General features: G+C 32.5%; 1 protein-coding gene across 4 annotated transcripts; it reads left to right on the top strand.

The window, feature by feature from the left end:
* The first annotated feature begins 716 nt into the window (after positions 1-716).
* LOC138323128 (phosphoinositide 3-kinase adapter protein 1-like) lies at positions 717-16,500 on the top strand. Of its 4 annotated transcripts, none has more exons than XM_069267507.1 (13): positions 717-850; positions 8,442-8,489; positions 8,695-8,742; positions 9,723-9,770; positions 10,295-10,767; positions 11,012-11,150; positions 11,265-11,528; positions 11,765-11,955; positions 12,521-12,566; positions 12,901-12,926; positions 13,275-13,335; positions 14,197-14,216; positions 14,605-16,500. In XM_069267507.1, the coding sequence occupies exons 1-13, from the start codon at positions 844-846 to the stop codon at positions 14,722-14,724; spliced, it is 1,491 nt and encodes a 496-aa protein (XP_069123608.1). In that variant the 5' UTR covers positions 717-843; the 3' UTR covers positions 14,725-16,500. The 4 variants fall into 4 exon arrangements, with proteins under 4 accessions (XP_069123608.1, XP_069123609.1, XP_069123610.1 ...); XM_069267508.1 differs by having other exon boundaries at positions 731-834; XM_069267506.1 differs by lacking the exon at positions 717-850 and adding an exon at positions 5,172-5,266.
* The last annotated feature ends 1,581 nt before the right edge of the window (positions 16,501-18,081 follow it).

Here is an 18,081-nt window from a genome sequence, read left to right as displayed (position 1 = left end):
ACTCTTTACATGTGTCCCTGTTGGAGTTGCGTATTATATCCAACAATTTTAGTAATAGGTTATCTCTTTATGCAATATATCCATTTTATCTCGAGCTAAAATGGCAACCAATGCAATTGCAACCGCCTGGTGTAATTATGACGTCACGGTTTTTATAAAATGGCTGTCTTTTCTGTATGAATTACTCATAATGAACGCCAACAGTTGGAATTTTGGATTTTGGGTAACCATGATTGCCATTTCACGAACTAATTTCCAGTAGCAGCTTACTGTGAAAATGAAAACGTCCAGGTGGGATATCAAACTACTCTTTCATCCGTGGATATGGAAGAATGATACTCTTCCCTCAAGGTCAATTTAGCTACATAAACTAATGGCAGACTTAAACAGATGCGCGTCGACAGGCTAAAGAGACCTTTTCTCGATACAATGACATAACAATAACTCTCTACACCAGTGCATAGCAAAACAAAATTGTATATTTGTCGAATAAATCAGGCTACAAATGTATGTACCTTATGTGGTATTCACGTATAAAGGTAAACTGATAATATTTATGATAGGGGATTTCCCTGGAGTCCCGCTATTTTAATCTACTGGTCGAACTTCCTAGTTGAAGCTTAGTTCGTGTGTGTGGAATATTCTTATTCATTTAAAAGTATTCTTATTCGTTTTTGTATTTTTTCTTTTAAATTTTTAATCATAGACTCTAACCTATTTCAATAAAAAGATATACACACATGAGAGAATCGTATCGTGAGGTAAATCGAAGAAGTTGAGAGACATATTAGAATAGAACTAGGAATATCATACCTTTGGAAACGTCGTTACAAAGTAAGGGGAATGTTTGGTGAGTTTGATTGGAAATTAATCCTGTTATTTTTTTTTCAAACCTTTTCACATTTAACATTTTCGCTTTCTTTTTTAAAACAATTTTGATCAAAGATTTAGATATACTTTCTGCTATTATTTTGTTATTTTATTATATGTGCCATAATTTTTACTTTCACAAAGGTATGGTATCGGCCCTTTTTGGCCCTAAATCCGTCAACTTTTCAAAACTGTTGTTTCGAATTTAAATCGGTATATTTGAAATATTTAGTACACTCCTGATTTAATTGTAATATTACGTGCTAAGTTTCCAGCTTTAGTTGCCATGCCAAGTTTCTGTCCAAAAAATCATAGATTGCATCTTTGAACTTTGATTTTCTTAGACAAAAATGTGGCCAAAAATTGTCAAATAATTTTCATACATTATCCATACTTCGGATGGCTACCATGGAAGTTAAAACTGCAAATGAATCAGGGATGTTTTAAATATTGAAAATACAACAATGTAATCACTTATCAATCGCATTGATAAATTGACGGATTTAGGGGATAATAAAGTCCATCTACATAGTCCTTTTGACACACTGTTTTTTTCTTCATGAATCACACAGGTATTGATAAATTAAGCTATGAAAATAATTCAAAAGTACATTATAATGCTTTATAAATATTAGAAAGAACACAGAATTTATACACTGCATTTATGTACATGAAAACATCACTGGCTGACTTGTGGGTGTGCTGCTGGGCTGAAAAGTCTTGGGAAGATAATAAATCAAAATACTGAAAGTACTGCAGCGGTAAAACTTCTGGATGATAGGAGTTGATTCGAGTAATAAAGATTGATAAGTCAATGGTTATATTATCAGTATATCTGCAAATTAGAAAACGATCCAAAGAAGACAGGACTTTAACTAAGGCTGAAAAACTAATACAAATACATGTAATTAAGGGTTTTTTTCGCCGTTATAACTGATCACATTGATTTATTTTCACACATTTTGTACAGGTCCAGTTATTCTATATACACATAATGCATTTCAGTGCAGAACCTTCAACCAAAGAGGAAGTATTTATGTTGCCTAAGTCAAGTTTTTATATATAAAAAAAAAAATTATGCACTATAGTATTGTCAAATTAAATTGATTATTTTGTTAAAAACAAAACAGGCATATATGTTAAGTGTAGGATCAGAGATTCTTCATCTATCAAGAAAAAACTTTGAACAAGAACTGCCTAAATCGTTCGATCTCGCCACCAAGGCTACGGAAATTACTTGTGGTTTCGATCACATCAACTGCCAGGTACCGTTAATCACAAGTATACAAATGATGGCTATTAACACTCTCCAAGTACAAATAGATAATCTGATAATTAGGTCGACGGAAACAAAAGACTGGCTGATGTACCTGCGGTCAGTTGTTTGCGGGTCGCTGCGTGCGGGAATATGAGGCACAGCGAGGTGTGAAGTCACATATGTGCCCGTGGTCATTATCAAAGGGTCAATTAGTGTTAATCTAGTGGTCGTTGGGACTATGAAAACTGGTCGTAATACGGAATAACAGGGTGATCGTATTACTGAAACGATCAATACAAAGACATATAGAGAAAACAAATCGGGACTGAAAATAAGTGCCCGTAATAGCGGGATGTTCGTAATTTTGACGTGGTAGTAAGGTGAGGTTTTAGTGTATATGCTATACATGTGTATGTTTGGAATAAACTTTTGGAAAATAAAATAAAGAAAAAAAAAGAATATTTCTCAAGCATGGTGAAATAACAACAAATAAAAATATGAAATTAAAATAAAATTTTAAAAAATCATGTGCCGATAATGAGGGTTGAACCCGGGCCGTCAGATTAAAAAGCTCAGTACTTTTTCCCCCAAAAAATAGTTTTTATTCGAGAATCAATTTATACTCAGAACTTACCACGACACCACTTGTAACTGTACGTTTCCAGGCGAATATCATTTAGTTTATAAAGAAATGCAGTTCACAATATTTTCTTATTTTCTTCGCAATCAAATGATATTGATGCTGCTGAATAAGTTTACATAATGATTCTTAACTAGTTTATATTGTAACTCGGTACAAATTACTACAACAAGTACCACAAATGTGTGGTTATTCAGTTTATTCTTCACGACACCAGCCCGGGTGGGAGGGGGGAGGGGGGGGGGGGTAAAAAGCTAGTTCAAGCGAACTTCCGGAATTGCGATCACAATAGCTAGTAAAATCAAGTTTTACCGCTAAAAACTATGAGCTATAAACCGTTGGTATTCATGTCACAGCACATTACACATATGGATATCATTATTTTTGACTGTACTGCAAAATTCATTGAGAGCTCTCACTTGACTTTGTACAATCAAATGTAAATCTCAAAGTGTTAAACGTTGTAGCTGTTTGTGATGAATGACAAATTAAAAGTTCTTCTTGATTCTCTAGCATCTTTTGAAAAATGCTTTTCAAAATGTAGCAAGTTCAATTTGCCGGACATTTGTATTTTGGTGATGGACTTTCATGGCAATCTTAATTTTGTTCTTTTTATTTAGCAAATATATTGCTAGATATATAGAACATTTTCTTGAAACACGACTTTTACATGCAAGTCAATATTGACTCTTTAAAATTCAGTCCAAATTTGTTATAACTGAGTTACCTAATCTGCAAATATGAAAAGAACGGAATCGACGTTTTTATTCTTGCATGTCTTGGTGTGCGAAAATCAAAATTTCGAGACAAGCAATTTTATGTAATTCCACAGTGTATGCATTTACTTTATCTACATGCCATGGATCTTATTCGTCAACTTTCAATATAAGCCTTTTATTTTAATGTTACATCGCGACAAGTGAACTTATAATAATGGTTCATGCCAAGGCCATGGCAACGGTAATAGACGCAAAAATAAAAAAGCAGACGATTAAATGGTCACCTGACATACTTCATAAGGTATTTTAATCCATTTATCTCTAAGGATACCAAATAAACCATGGGGAAATGCGATTTTAACAACATATTGATTATTTTATTTCACCTGTTTTTAAAAGGCGAATATATATGCTTAAAAAGTCAACTAAGATCGTGATTTAAGAGAATACGTGTATTGTAGGTATTTATAAACAGTATTGTTTAATAACATAAAGCAGCAATATATTACTAATAAATGATCATCTATTTCTTATATACATTCTTTATTAACAGTTCGGGCGATTGCTTTGAATTATCATGAACCGGTTTATCATGTATAATATACATAAACAAATTCTATAATTTAAACAACAATTCATAAAAATAAAATTTTAGTGTTTTTGTATCAAGCATAAATTGGCTACGAAGCATGAACATTCATTCCTTATTCGGCGTATCAAACATTTTGTTTTTGAAACTAATTTGTTTTTGATATCTAATGCAAATATCTAGTTTCTAAAGGTATATAGTTTCTAAAAGTAAATATAAGAAAAATGAAAATATGTTGGCTTTTTGTCACGATATTTTGTGACATTTGAGTAGACTTGACTAACAGTTTAAGTTCTGTTCCGTCTATTATAAAAACGTTTGCTCATGCAGTGATCAATATGTAGTAACATTATAAACAATAACAATTTTTACTTAGCAGCGTTATCTCTGTCCAGCTGTCCACCCATACCTGCAAATAACAAAAGAAAACGTTCCCTATATTAATCGTATTTTTTTTTAAATAGATGGAATTTTTATTTTTGTGTATGCAAACCATGAAGATGCAAATTAAGGATTCATTTTATTATTATCATTATGTGGTAGATGTACATGATTAACAAAGTTTTGTATATGATAGCACATAGTTTGTTATTTGTCTACTTTGTCCCGCATTACTGTTCGTATCCTATTATGTAATCGTGTTCGTTTTGTATGTCTTGATAAATGGGCAGATCGCCTCGAAAATTTGACAATTTTGTTTTGTCCACACGGTTGGAATTACTTCCTTGTCCCACATAGTACATATATGTATTTTCATCCTCTTAGTTGTTTTTAAATGTTACAAAATTGATTTAATTCAGCTTGTCTTTGTCTTTTACCTGAACCCTTGATATAGTAATTGATGTATAACTACGTCTGTGGTGATTACGAGGTATCTTAAGGGAAATTGTCGGTTAATGAGTGAATTAAATTGTAAATTTCACCTGGAACTTTGGATATCTTTTTTAAAAGACCAGTACAAATAATCAAACAATATAAATCATACATTGTGTGAACACGCATTATCACCACGTGTTGTAGATAAATTAAAACATTATCTGATGACATCAGATGTGCATGTGATAGGACTATATATCACACGTAGTAGTTTCGGAGTGCATACATACATATATATCCGCTGTTACATAGCTACTATCACTCGAGTGTGTATCGAACTTCCGTGCTGGTATCATCCGAAATGGAAATTTCAGGTAGGATATATATTTCCCTTTAAGGTCAATAACCTATTATTGTAACATATACAATTTATTTCACGTACTTACTTCAGTTCTTTATTAGTTATAATGAAGTGTAAAATAATTTGTTTAATCCTTAAAATAAAAATCACAATAATTGAATACTTTTTGTTGAGAGATTGATAGTCAATTCAAGTGGTACTGATAGATAATACCCTGCGATGGCGCCCGGTTTCCCAATTCGGATTTCCCTAAATATATAATGTAGATTGTTTACTATTGACATACCGGTGAAAATTCTTATCGAGAGATGAGTGAATTGTGATTGTAAGATAGGGTAAAGTGTTGTAAAGTAATTCCTTAAAATTTAAAACGGCTGCAATTATAGCCTGCATTCTTTGTTGTTGTATCATTCTTATTGAATTTACATAATAAACGTTCTTGATTTCAGTGATAAATAAATTATAATTGATTGTGTCCAATGAGATAAAATTTGGCATGCTGTAAAAGGGCTGGGTGAAAGTTTACGGCAGAATGTTAGTCGAATTTTTTAAATAAAAATACTTGCTTAATTTTAAAAATACGTATATTTAATGAAAGTGCTTGCAAAATGACTATGGAGGTGAAGACGAGATTTCTCATTCGAAATACGTTATTGGTGATATTTGTCCAGATTACATCAATCCTAGTATCAACTAGTGAAACCAGAATGTTAAATTCATGAAAAAATAAGACTTCTTCATGACCGGTTATTTTCCGGATTTGGACTTGAATGGAAAATTGAAAAAATAAATATTTTTATCGATTTGAACATCGCATCTTAAATGTATGATCTGTGTTGTAATCTTAAGTAGTAAATGGATACTGATCCCCGAACGGAAAAAAGTCATTATTAATTTCATTCCATATTGATTGATTATGTTTAATATATCTTGGATTAAAATCCTTTCAAAACTTAATCTGATCTTATAGGGGTAAAACAAGCCATTTGACTGCCTGATTTTTGAGAAGAATAAGCAGATGACATATACCAGAAAAAATTATCACAAACAAAGCTAGATTGAAAAATAATCATCATTATTGTTATTTGTAACATTGAGAAATAAAACTATTTATTGTATTCGTAGATTTAAATAATTTTCTACAAACAATGATGGATGTAGTAGAACACATTGACCAGAGAGTGAATTTGACCATGTTCTCTCATACACCATTTTCTGTTTCTCAAATGACATGATAAAATAAGGTTACCCACCATCCTGATAGTAGCATCCTCGATACTCCTGGGGTTCCGATCACTTACGATATCTACACCCCTGGACTATCTCATGGTACAAATTAAGAGAGCTCAGAGGAAAAAATCTGAACCAGTCACAGGCCAGCAAAAATTTCCTTTGAAGTCTAAAGAGATAGTGATGCTTAACCTCAAAGGCACACAGTCAACCACAGAGTACGGTTATACGGCTCTTTTGGTGTGCACCAAAGGCCTAATTACCTGTTCTGTTCTGTTGCCTCCAGTTTTACTATGAGGTAGTCCAGGGGTATAGATTTCGTAAGTGATCGGAATCCCTTGAGTATCGAGGATGACTACTAGTAGTTCACAGAAAACATGTTGATGCTGAAATTTGATATTATTAGCTTATTAACTCTAATGATAAAATACCCTCTGATATATCTGGAAAAAAATATGTTAATTTGATAAAAATAAGTCTCATTATTGAGAGTTTTAAAGTAAAATACGATTCATATCTTTCTTCGGGAAATAACCGAAAAAAACAGCAAAGTAAAGTTGGGCAGTTTCTTGAAATCTCCGAAAAATTATAGTTATTTCAAAGAACTAACAAAAAAATTACTACAATTAATTTCGCTGCATCCGTCAAAACAGGTGACGTTTGAATAACGAACAAATGTCTAATTTTACTTTACCCGACCGAAAGTAAAGAGAGACAGTTCGTTATTCGAATAACGAGTAAAAATAACTGTCCAACTTAACTTGACTGATAAAAAACCTCATGATAGCCTGTTATGGATCTGTAAATAAAACGATAAATCGTTGATTATTTTTTTTTTAAACTCGAATTGACCTGTTTCATGCCCTATTGCTATGTTGATCTTATTTTGTTCAGAACCTAAAACATCCAAACAGTTAGGGATGTAATATTATAAACAGTTAGTGATTTAAAATATTTTGGAAAAAGATTCTACCAATCAAATAATTGTTAAATGATAGAAGCCTAAACAGTATCAGCGTACCAAATAAGGTACGTTTCGTATGATATATTTCACGTGTATATGATTTTTTTATCATTATGTAATTATTCTTATCCGAGTGTATCAGTTAGTTTGTTGCTCATTGTTGTACAATGTAATGGAAATGTTATTCTTTTATCTGGCATCCTGCTGGTTGTCGTAACATACTGATCAACATTTTTATAGCTAATAGCAAATAATCTGATAACAATGTATTGATAAACACGCCATTGGATGTCCGGGGAAAGTACCTACAATTCATCGTGTACGATATCTACCAGATATGTAGCGCGTAGAATATGTCTGTATCCCATTGCGTTCATACCACCTTTAACGCAATCAAAACACTGTTCAATCTCTATCTAAATGCCATCTGTTTATCTTCATAAAGATATTATATTATGTAACGTAACTTTTGTCACAATTTATATTAAAAAAAAAATATCGTTTGATATATCAGTGGTGTAATTTCAAAATATACCATTGACAACAAGGACAAATAAAACAACAAATGTATTTCGGAAAACACAATTTAAAAAAAAAGGTTTGGAATGAGATATTTTCAAATAATGAATTCTGTCTCTCCATCAGTTTTCTTGTGGTGAGAAATGAAATCAAGACATCATTTAACCTGATTTCGACTATGTCCATCATTCATATTGTAATTGTCGTATCCTATTTTTACCTAATTTATATACATAAAATATATTTTGTGCAAATCATTTTTTACCTATGGAAATATTTAGGATAAGATTTGAAAGGTTACCGAAAAGACAAATATTTTATAAGGTTAAAGAGCTTAAAAGATTCAAACAAGAAGGAAATACATCATCTGAAAACTGGGATATAGGTTACTGTGAAATGAGTTGATTTATGGGAGCAAATACATATTGAAATGTCGATAATCATACCAATATTAATTATCATTTTAACCTTCCAGACGATCAAGATTACTTGACAATGGACCCGAACAGTTCAGAGACAAATGGTAACACAATTTTCAATTTTTACACAAAACATATGAAACAAATTTGAGAAAATGTATTCAAAGTTAAGAAAACAAATGAAATTAAAAAAAAAAACATAGTCTGTGATGAGCACTATATACTGAAAAAGATAGGTATGCTAGAACGACTTTTTCGGCATGAGTAAGCGTTTATTGTTGCATTGACTATGTATTTATTTTGTTTCAGACGATTCAGATTATATGACGATGAACCAAACTAGACAAACACAACAAGGTAACATGATCTTTTATTTTCATTTTTAAAGTTTAACGTTTTATCAGACCAATACAAAGTATAAAGATCTCACATTATCACATTCAACTCAAGTTCAGGTATATCAGCTTTAAGTAGAACAGGAGCGATTATCAATTCAGAGTGGTGTTTTATATATGGGTTTAAGATATGCTTTAAGTTTATCTAGCAAACATCATGCAGTGATCATAACATTTTGTCAGAAGAGTTAAATGCCCTCATGGGGTTGGAAGAGATTTCGATATGATTTGGAAAACTTATTCTTTTGTTGGTTATAGAAAGATCCATGAACAATCTCTCTTCTACAGTAGTTGGACTACACACACAATATTGTGTTTCAATTGAATACTTGTTTTTCATTATTTGTATCATATTATTATTTAAAAAAACATAAATCAATGAGACAAAACATATGCAATGCATTACGATCACCTTAAAAAATACACACACTAAACATAAACACAGCATGTTGAATTGGCATGAAAAAATACTAAAAAGGCAATAGTTAGATATATACATGTAACAAAAATTCGATGTATTTGATATATGAGTTTCAAAAAACATTTCGTTTTACTTTTTTAATATTTGAAAAATAGAGGTATGTATAATTGTAAGTGATTCTATACAGAGAGTTTCGGTTAAGTAGTGTTGTTGGTCAGTGCCAGATATGGGATAGGAACGGACCAACGTTTAGGTGTACACGCATGTTATGAAATATATATATTCCCTCGAACTGTCTAAAATAGTAATGACATTATATTCTTTCTGGCTTACGTCTAGCACATAATATAACGACATCACGAGAGTAGATCTCAAAAAGTACGGTTTTCTGCCCATAACTTACTTGATGTATATTGATAATTGAGCAAACGATTTTTCCTCGTAACTGTTTTTTTACTTGAACCCGAAATATCTTTTTTTTCAGTTTTGATTGTTACTTACTTAAATGATTTGTGTTACAGGGGAGTCAGAGTATAAGACGATGGCCCGAAGAACGTCAAGTAAAAGAGGTAAACCATGCAGTAGTCATAACTACTGATATCTGATAATGCTTTTGTAAACATTACGATATTTTTCCATGTCAATTGAAATTCAAATTCTGAATCAAGCAGCAAATTTAGACAATTAAACATGTATTTGAAATGTAATCTCACAGAGTTAGGTTACTGTTATGTTCGTTCAGAATAATATATTCATTTTACAACAAGTTTTTCGCAAATGGTAAAACTATTCCGTTCATGTATCGTCAAACAAATAATTTGATATTACTGAAATTGTAATTTGATAATACGAAGACGTGAATGAGTAACAGAAACTATAACATCTTATATAATTTAATTAACTAAAGATAATCTCTTCAAAATTCCAAACTCATTGAGAGACTCTTGTTTTTTTCTATGACACCATTAAATCGTTGTATCAGCCAACCATATGCGACGTTTTAAACGGCAGCGTCATTTTTTCTTTATGGACTTATAACGTAAATTTTAATCTAATGAAAATTCTCGTTACAAGATTAATTATTTAATTATAGGAGCAGCTTACTTACCAAAGGACAGCGTACATATCATATACGAAGATGATGGTGCAGATATCGCTGACACTGTGGACAAAGCTTTAAGTAATGAAACTCTAGGTATAGAAGTCTCCAAAAGTATCCTCACTGACAAAAACCGGCGAATGTTTAACAAATTCACCGTCAATATCATAATAATGACCCCAGACTTTCTCAGAGCTATCAAAGAACACGGGGATGAGCATTTCACTGATATGTTCAAAGGCGCAGGTAAAAGCATTCTGATGATTCCCAAACAATCCGATATGGAAGAATGCAGGGAAGTGTTGTCAAACAAGTACACAATGAGCTCACGCTGGCCAGTGACACATATTGGTACTTCAGGAATATCATTTAAGAGATCCATTCTGGACGTACTGGAGTTGATGGAACAGAGAAATTCAGCTCCGATGCTAAGACTTTGTCGGATTATTCCGAGTACGATTTCGTCGGTATGTAATCACGAATAATGCGTTACAGTTCTACCTGACTAAACAGTTCAAAGCTGTAGTATTTCTACCCTATGAATAAAATGTATACATTTGATATAGATAAAATATGATTTCTTGTATCAATAATTGAAGTTCAATCAAACCTTTCGATGAATAGGTTCAACATAATTTGAATAAGTTTTCCCGTTCAATTTCAATTCAAGTGATCAAATTGCATAATTTACGATGTATTTTCTAAACGTAGGTTCGGGAAACCGTGCATGTGGTATTTCGTTCTGACGTTCCAGAACACGTGACGGTTACATTCCTTAATGAGGATGGTCCTGACATCACCATGGATACCACACGTATCAATGCCTCAATGTTTTCTTTTACACCAAAAGGTATGTGCAATATTCTGATTTTTTAAATCAATTTCGAGAATTCGTTTTTCGTCGAGAAATGCTAGTGTAAACCTATTGACAAATTGATACAACTAAGTCTTACCTTTGGAATAGGAATCAGACACGGTCATCAGAAAATTGAAGTTAAAGTTGGCGAAAGCTGTGCAGGGGTTTGTTCTTTGACCATCAAATCGCCAATGGAAACTTTCTCCGATTTCATCGCTGACATCGTCAGTCCAGTCTCGTTTATGTGTGACGCCATGGGAGTATCGGAGAGGAAGAAGGAAACATTAGACACTGACTTTGTGGACAGATTTACAAATGGTCAACGTTCTGACCCAATCGATCACCTTGTAACAGGAAATTACTCTCATGAAGGTACGTTGGTTATGGTATTTTTTAGATAATACTTTAAAGAGACATCCATTTGTTTACACATCAGAAAAGTGTTAAAATTCTAAACATAAAATACAAATTGGAAAGTTGAAGACCCGTGTTTTAACCAGGTATAGTACCAGAAATGCTGTGGTAATACGTGTTATGTACCTTATGTATTAAATCTAGACAGCATGTCGTTACATATGCTCTGATTCTGTATTCTTTTTACATTGTAGATTGCCAGTCACGTATCGGTAAACTGTACCCCACCCTTCTACATTTCGCTGCCCACTATGGACTGTCCGGTCTCTGTCAACAACTGCTGACCTACCCTGGGGCTGATATAGCCAAACGTCTGAGGAACAGGGACGGACGGACCCCTTACGATCTCGCTAAACAGTCCGATGAGAGATTTGTAGCAGACCTGGTATGTACACCAATATACAAAGCGTCCTTTATTAAATGTGTTCTGCAGTGTACTTCTTCAAAATGGATTTTGCGCTTAAATTGTATTACCAAAAAACAATAAATGTGATGTACAGTTTTTAAGTTTGTCACATCAATACAAATCGTGCGCTATTGGGTCGTTAGTTGAATCGTGTTTACTTGTGGTCAGATAGTGTAATATTCAGGGATAGCAACTTTTACTTAGTTGTTTTTGGGAAATTTTCCTGGTATTTTCTCAAGTGTGTCGCTTAGGTGATAACAAATAAATAATACTATTCTTGCACCTTGAATTGATTGATGTGTACTGTTAAGATATGTGGATTTTTACGCAATAAATACCAATGAAGCTATTGATTCGCATGACTTCACATGATTATTGTTTTATCAGTTTTGACATAGGCAGCAATTCAAGAAAAATACTAACATCGGTTTGACATTGACGTGAGACATGGTATTGAATTATGTAATATATGTATGTAGACGCCATGATTTGACCTCGAACTGTTGAACAAACTGTAATTTGAATTTTATATCAATTTTCGCAGCTCAAAGATAATGACGGTACAGTGAGGCGACGTCGTAGTGGTCGAGGTAAGATCTATATTACCTGTACACTAGGTGATGTGTGTTTACAGGTGTGTTAGGTGACAATGGGTTCTGGAAATACATATTCAAATTAAAATCAGGTGTTTACTAGCTACATTGTTAGCTCGTTCAAATAGAGATTACGGAGATAAAGAATATCAGCCTTTGATTAGATTTAAATTAAAATGGCTGCTTGCTACATTGAGTATACCGATGTACATGTTCTTCGAAAAACAACACACGATTTTAACTGTCCCTGTATATAAAGTATAGATTATTAATGTAAATAACTGATATACTCAGTAGATCAGTATTACAGATGAAATGTTTTACTTTAAAGGTCAATCGTCGACAGACAGCGGAGTGGTTAGTATAATATTATTTCTTATATGACGTCTAACCTACATGTACTTACAACAAATTATTTACAAAAAAGATATCAAAGCCTTGATTCTTTAATAATTTTAATTTAATTCTAAATTTTAAATTTTGATTTTAAATGTTTTTAACATTTGAAAACAAAAGTAACAACAATAATTTTATATACTAATGAAATAAGGTTCATGAATTACATAATTGTTATAGTTATAGTTGTGAATTCATGCCACCATTGATAGGAATATTGAACCTCAACAGACCTTTCCATGAGTGCCGTACCTGATCATGATCCGGACCATAACTAAGTCATTAATAAAGGATATTGTGTTGTTACAGTTTTCTATTCCTATTGACCCGTCGGATGACCCTTCTTCCGCCCCGCCATTACCGCTACGAGGTAAGTTTTATCAAACATCGTTATATATTTACAGTTTGCACTGACATGGACTCAATAAGCATGCTTTCTAGTATTATCATTATCAGTGTATAATGATAGTACATCACATGGGCGATTCTTTTGTTACGGGAATAGTCGCTGGCGCAGCAACGCTATCTATTAAAGTCGACAACAATCTATCTATTTAAGTTACGATCACTAACGATCTACCCACTTTTGGTGGTAACATATGAATGACTCGATTGCAACCAGCTGTTCAATCGAATACGTTGACGATGACAGGAGAGAAAAAATATGGGCATTTTGATAAAATATATAAAACTATTCCTTAAACCTGTCATTATAGATGTTCTACATTATATATGTAACTTTGGGCTTATTCCATTTGTGATTTTATCAAGCCGGTTCTGTAGTGTCTAATTTTGCTTGGTTAATCGTTCTTATCTAAAGAAAATGTCTTTAATATACTACTTATGGTATATACAGGGACATCTTTTAAAGTTCTCAACATTCTGTTATAAACGCTATATACAGGGACGTCTTTTAAAGTTCTCAACATTCTGTTATAAACGCTATATACAGGGACGTCTTTTAAAGTTCTCAACATTCTGTTATAAACGCTATATACAGGGACGTCTTTTAAAGTTCTCAACATTCTGTTATAAACGCTATATACAGGGACGTCTTTTAAAGTTCTCAACATTCTGTTACAAACGCTATATGAATGGAATGCTAGTTTACAAGTACTCTGTTTGAGTATAGAGGCACTCACTATTAAAGTGATACAGGCTATACCTTTGTGTAATGCAGCAGTCATGTTATTTAATAACAAAATGATTTTTTCTTTATTATTATTTACAGAGAGACCTCCGTCAGAACAGGTACGCTTTCATTAGTTTATTCAAACAGTATTTCAATAACTGTCTTTTATTGTGAAACCGGTTATATTAATAAATACAAGTAGTATTCCAGTTCAATCTGAGAACGCTATTTGAATAATTTTATTTCCAGACAAATGTTGTCGTTTCATATTCTTTTGTAGAATTGCTTTCCTCTAACGCCTACACTGTAGTATAGTACGCATTTTTACTTAGGCTAGATTATATCCCTCCACTTGGTAACTTAGCATACGACATGTCATAGAAACATTTATTGTGATGGGTTTCAAAATTTGAAGACTGTCGTAAATCTAGATTTACTACACGTGTATGGTTTTGCATCATCATATCATTTGTTTGTATTTATAACTTTATTGTTGACACATTTCAGTTCTGGTCCCACCGTATGACGGCTATATGGGAAGACAAGTCCATGCTTACTTTACACGATAGTACCGGAAGTGGAGACAGTTATGGCACTATCAATGACTTGATGATAACTCATTTCTAGTGATCGTTCAAACTGATGACATGTCATTTCTAGTGATCGTTCAAACTGATGACGTGTCATTTCTAGTGGTCGTTCAAACTGATGACTCGTCATTTCTAGTGGTCGTTTCACTGATGACGCGTCATTTCTAGTGGTCGCGTACTCAGTTCAATGGAAATGAATACATGGAACGGATGATTGCTCAATTGTCCAGTCCTTTCCATATGAATTCTTTTTTGAGCAACAAATTCAACAAACATAAGAATACCCTTGCGTGGTCCTTAGCATTGTTGATGATTCCAGAACCAGTGGATTAATATATTATGTAGCGAGAATCCAAAAATGTCAATTTAATTGGTATGTCTGTTGAAAATACCATTGGGTTCGGAAAAAGTGAAGTGACTGTTATATCAAAACTTATTATTTCACAAAAATAATACATCGTGGTTGCCATAGTTACTAAACGATGGACAAATATCGTACATTTTTATCATTATCAACGAATGATCGACGTATTATGTGTTCACTGGACTTCTTCATTATTTACTGTTTTACCAGTATTGTTACCTTTTGATGCTTATAGTTATTTAAGCATTGTCCTCTGGTGTCGTAATTTCTGTGATGTAATCATTATGCCACCTTTTTATATACTGACAAACATTATGTTTGTGGTAGAATGGCGAAACCTTTTTAGTTTGTTTATGTGCAATATCTATTTATTTATTGTTCAATTCATCTTGAATATTTCAAATGCGAAGGTATTTTTAATTTGGAATTGACTGAAATCGTAACTATTTGAAATCAAAGGACATACTAATTTTATCTTTTATTTCAACTCTCATAATTATCATATTCCATTTTGATATTTGTTCTCATTATATACTCTGGCATCTACATATTCACGAATTTATGAACAGTACTACGAGTTTTATGTCGTCTGTTTTGAATTATTCAATTGACTGAAAACAATAAATAACAAAACTTCATTGAAAGCATATCCATCTATGGTATGAACAAATCAAACATTTGATAACTCTCCTAACACATACTTTTATGGCTATCAGAATCAACGCGGATATTGTGAGTATTTCGGTTTTATATGTAATCGTGTTAGTTTATGCTGAAATGCATCAATTCATTTCTTACATTTTATTATACGTGTGTATGTGTGTGAAATATTGATATTTGTGAAATATTTTATCTGTATATGTGTGCGCAATATTTATGTGAATGAGAGTAACCTCCCTTACATTTTATGAAGATTGCTTAAATCATCTATTTTGTTTTTAATGTTTATAACCCATTAAAATTCTGCTATTCAGTGGAAGGATATACATAATGTTATTATTAATACAATTTTTTGAAATAGAATACAGAAAATCATACGTTGTATATTTGTTTTTCTCTAAGAAAGGCGACTGGATGTAACCGTGTAACAGAGCACTTGATAATAAAATGGATCCGAGGCCCCCTTAACTTCTATTCAAGTTTACAATATACAATTATGGCCCTCTATGGAGGGATACTTATAGAATTGTATCCATGTAAATATTTATAACTCTTCGGCCTCGAGAAAACAACTATTTCCCCCACTTTCCAAAATTCCAGTGAAGTACATGTATACAAAACTTATTCAATGCCATGTGATCAAATGTGAATGGAACACTGAGTGAATTCCATTTCAATGATTCAATTACTGATAAAGAACGTAAGTGGGGACATTTTTACTAGATACCACTGATGCAAAGATCTTTTATTTGATAATACAAAGTTAATATAAAATGACACCTAACAACTTTAATGCAAATTTTATTTACAAATTTAATAAAGCTTTGTACTAGCATTAGTACAACGATACGTAATATCTTGTCCTCAATATCTATACATTTATAATGCCTTATTTGTTAACACCGTAACTCATGCAGCTATAAAAGCATTATTGCATATGTCCAGTTACTGATATTATATAGCATAACTAGTATGTACAATATTTGCATTGTTTTGCCTAATAACCTATTGTCTGTACAATAGCACCTATAGGATAAATCTTCATTATCAATCAACACACTATGGCAGTAAAAGTAAAATTATGATGAGTTAAAAACATAGAGTATGTACATCAGAGAATGGGGTAGTTTTGACACAGTAAGGCTATAGTTTTAGGGTAGATAAGCTAAGAATGCCTTTAAAGTATGACCGACTGGGTAGGCACAGAATAAGGTTATAAATGAAATGGGTTTTTAATTCAGATTTTATTGTATTTAACGTCTTATTATTAAAAGCCAGGGTCATTTAAGGACGACATTCCCTGTGTGTGAATGTCTGTATGTGCCCTCCTTGTTATAGTAGAACTCGGGCTATTTTTTAAATGTTATTTCACTGAATCATTGCCAAAGATATCGAATAACACACCCTACCCGGTCACATTACACTGAAACACAACTGTCAACAATGATATAATATACAATATCGATAGTTTTGGGTTTAAAGACATGTTAAACTGTAAAGAGAAAATATAGGGTAGCAATGTGACAAGGTTACTGTACATTGGTCTTAACAGGATAAAGATCGTGTGGTGGTATTAACAATGACATGTATTTGGCAGTGGACGTGTATATAATATTTAGAGGAATATTCTAGGGTAGCCATGGGAATGAATTGAAAGTATTTAGTTACACTTATAACTGCGTATACTGGGCGTTAGTAGGGTAGTTATATTTACAGAAGAAGAATCCTGGGTATTGGTTTTATGGTTCTATATTTTGAACAACAAAAACATGATTGGATGAATAGGACTGACATCAGCTTATATTTGCAAGATGATTCTCAGGATAAGGGTAGTAAGGATATGTTAAATTTACTATTGCGTATACTGGACATAAATAGCGTAATTATGTTTGCATGATAATCTTCGAGGGTAGGGTTGACGATGTTGGTATTTTGAACAGAAAATAATGACATGTACAATGTTATTTTTATAAATAAGAAAAGGTGGCATAAATGAGAAAAGGTGGATATGATATTTATTATATATATAAAAGAATAGAGTAAGTTAGTAGGAAGATTGTAGAGCTATTCAATATATTAAAACCATATGTAAAGACTGACCATCAAATCTTAAATTGTAACAACATTATCTAAGCAGAATTCTGATACTAGATTATCTCCCTCTAGTTGTAATCAGACACGTCACAGAGTCAAATATTAAATTTCAGTGATAAATTTAAACGACGATTTGTATATCCTTAAGACTGGTTACGAGCCTAAGCTATGCAGTCACATAAGGTTATATTCACAATATATAAATGGAAATAATGTAGGTCATATTTACAATGGAAAGGCCTGGGACAGGATTCTGTGATGTTATATTTACAGTGG

Source organism: Argopecten irradians, chromosome 5 (assembly GCF_041381155.1).
Source record: "Argopecten irradians isolate NY chromosome 5, Ai_NY, whole genome shotgun sequence".
NCBI classification, from domain to species: Eukaryota; Metazoa; Mollusca; class Bivalvia; order Pectinida; family Pectinidae; genus Argopecten; species Argopecten irradians.
Note: the sequence above shows the minus strand (reverse complement) of the source record. Positions and strands in the feature narration are given on the sequence as shown.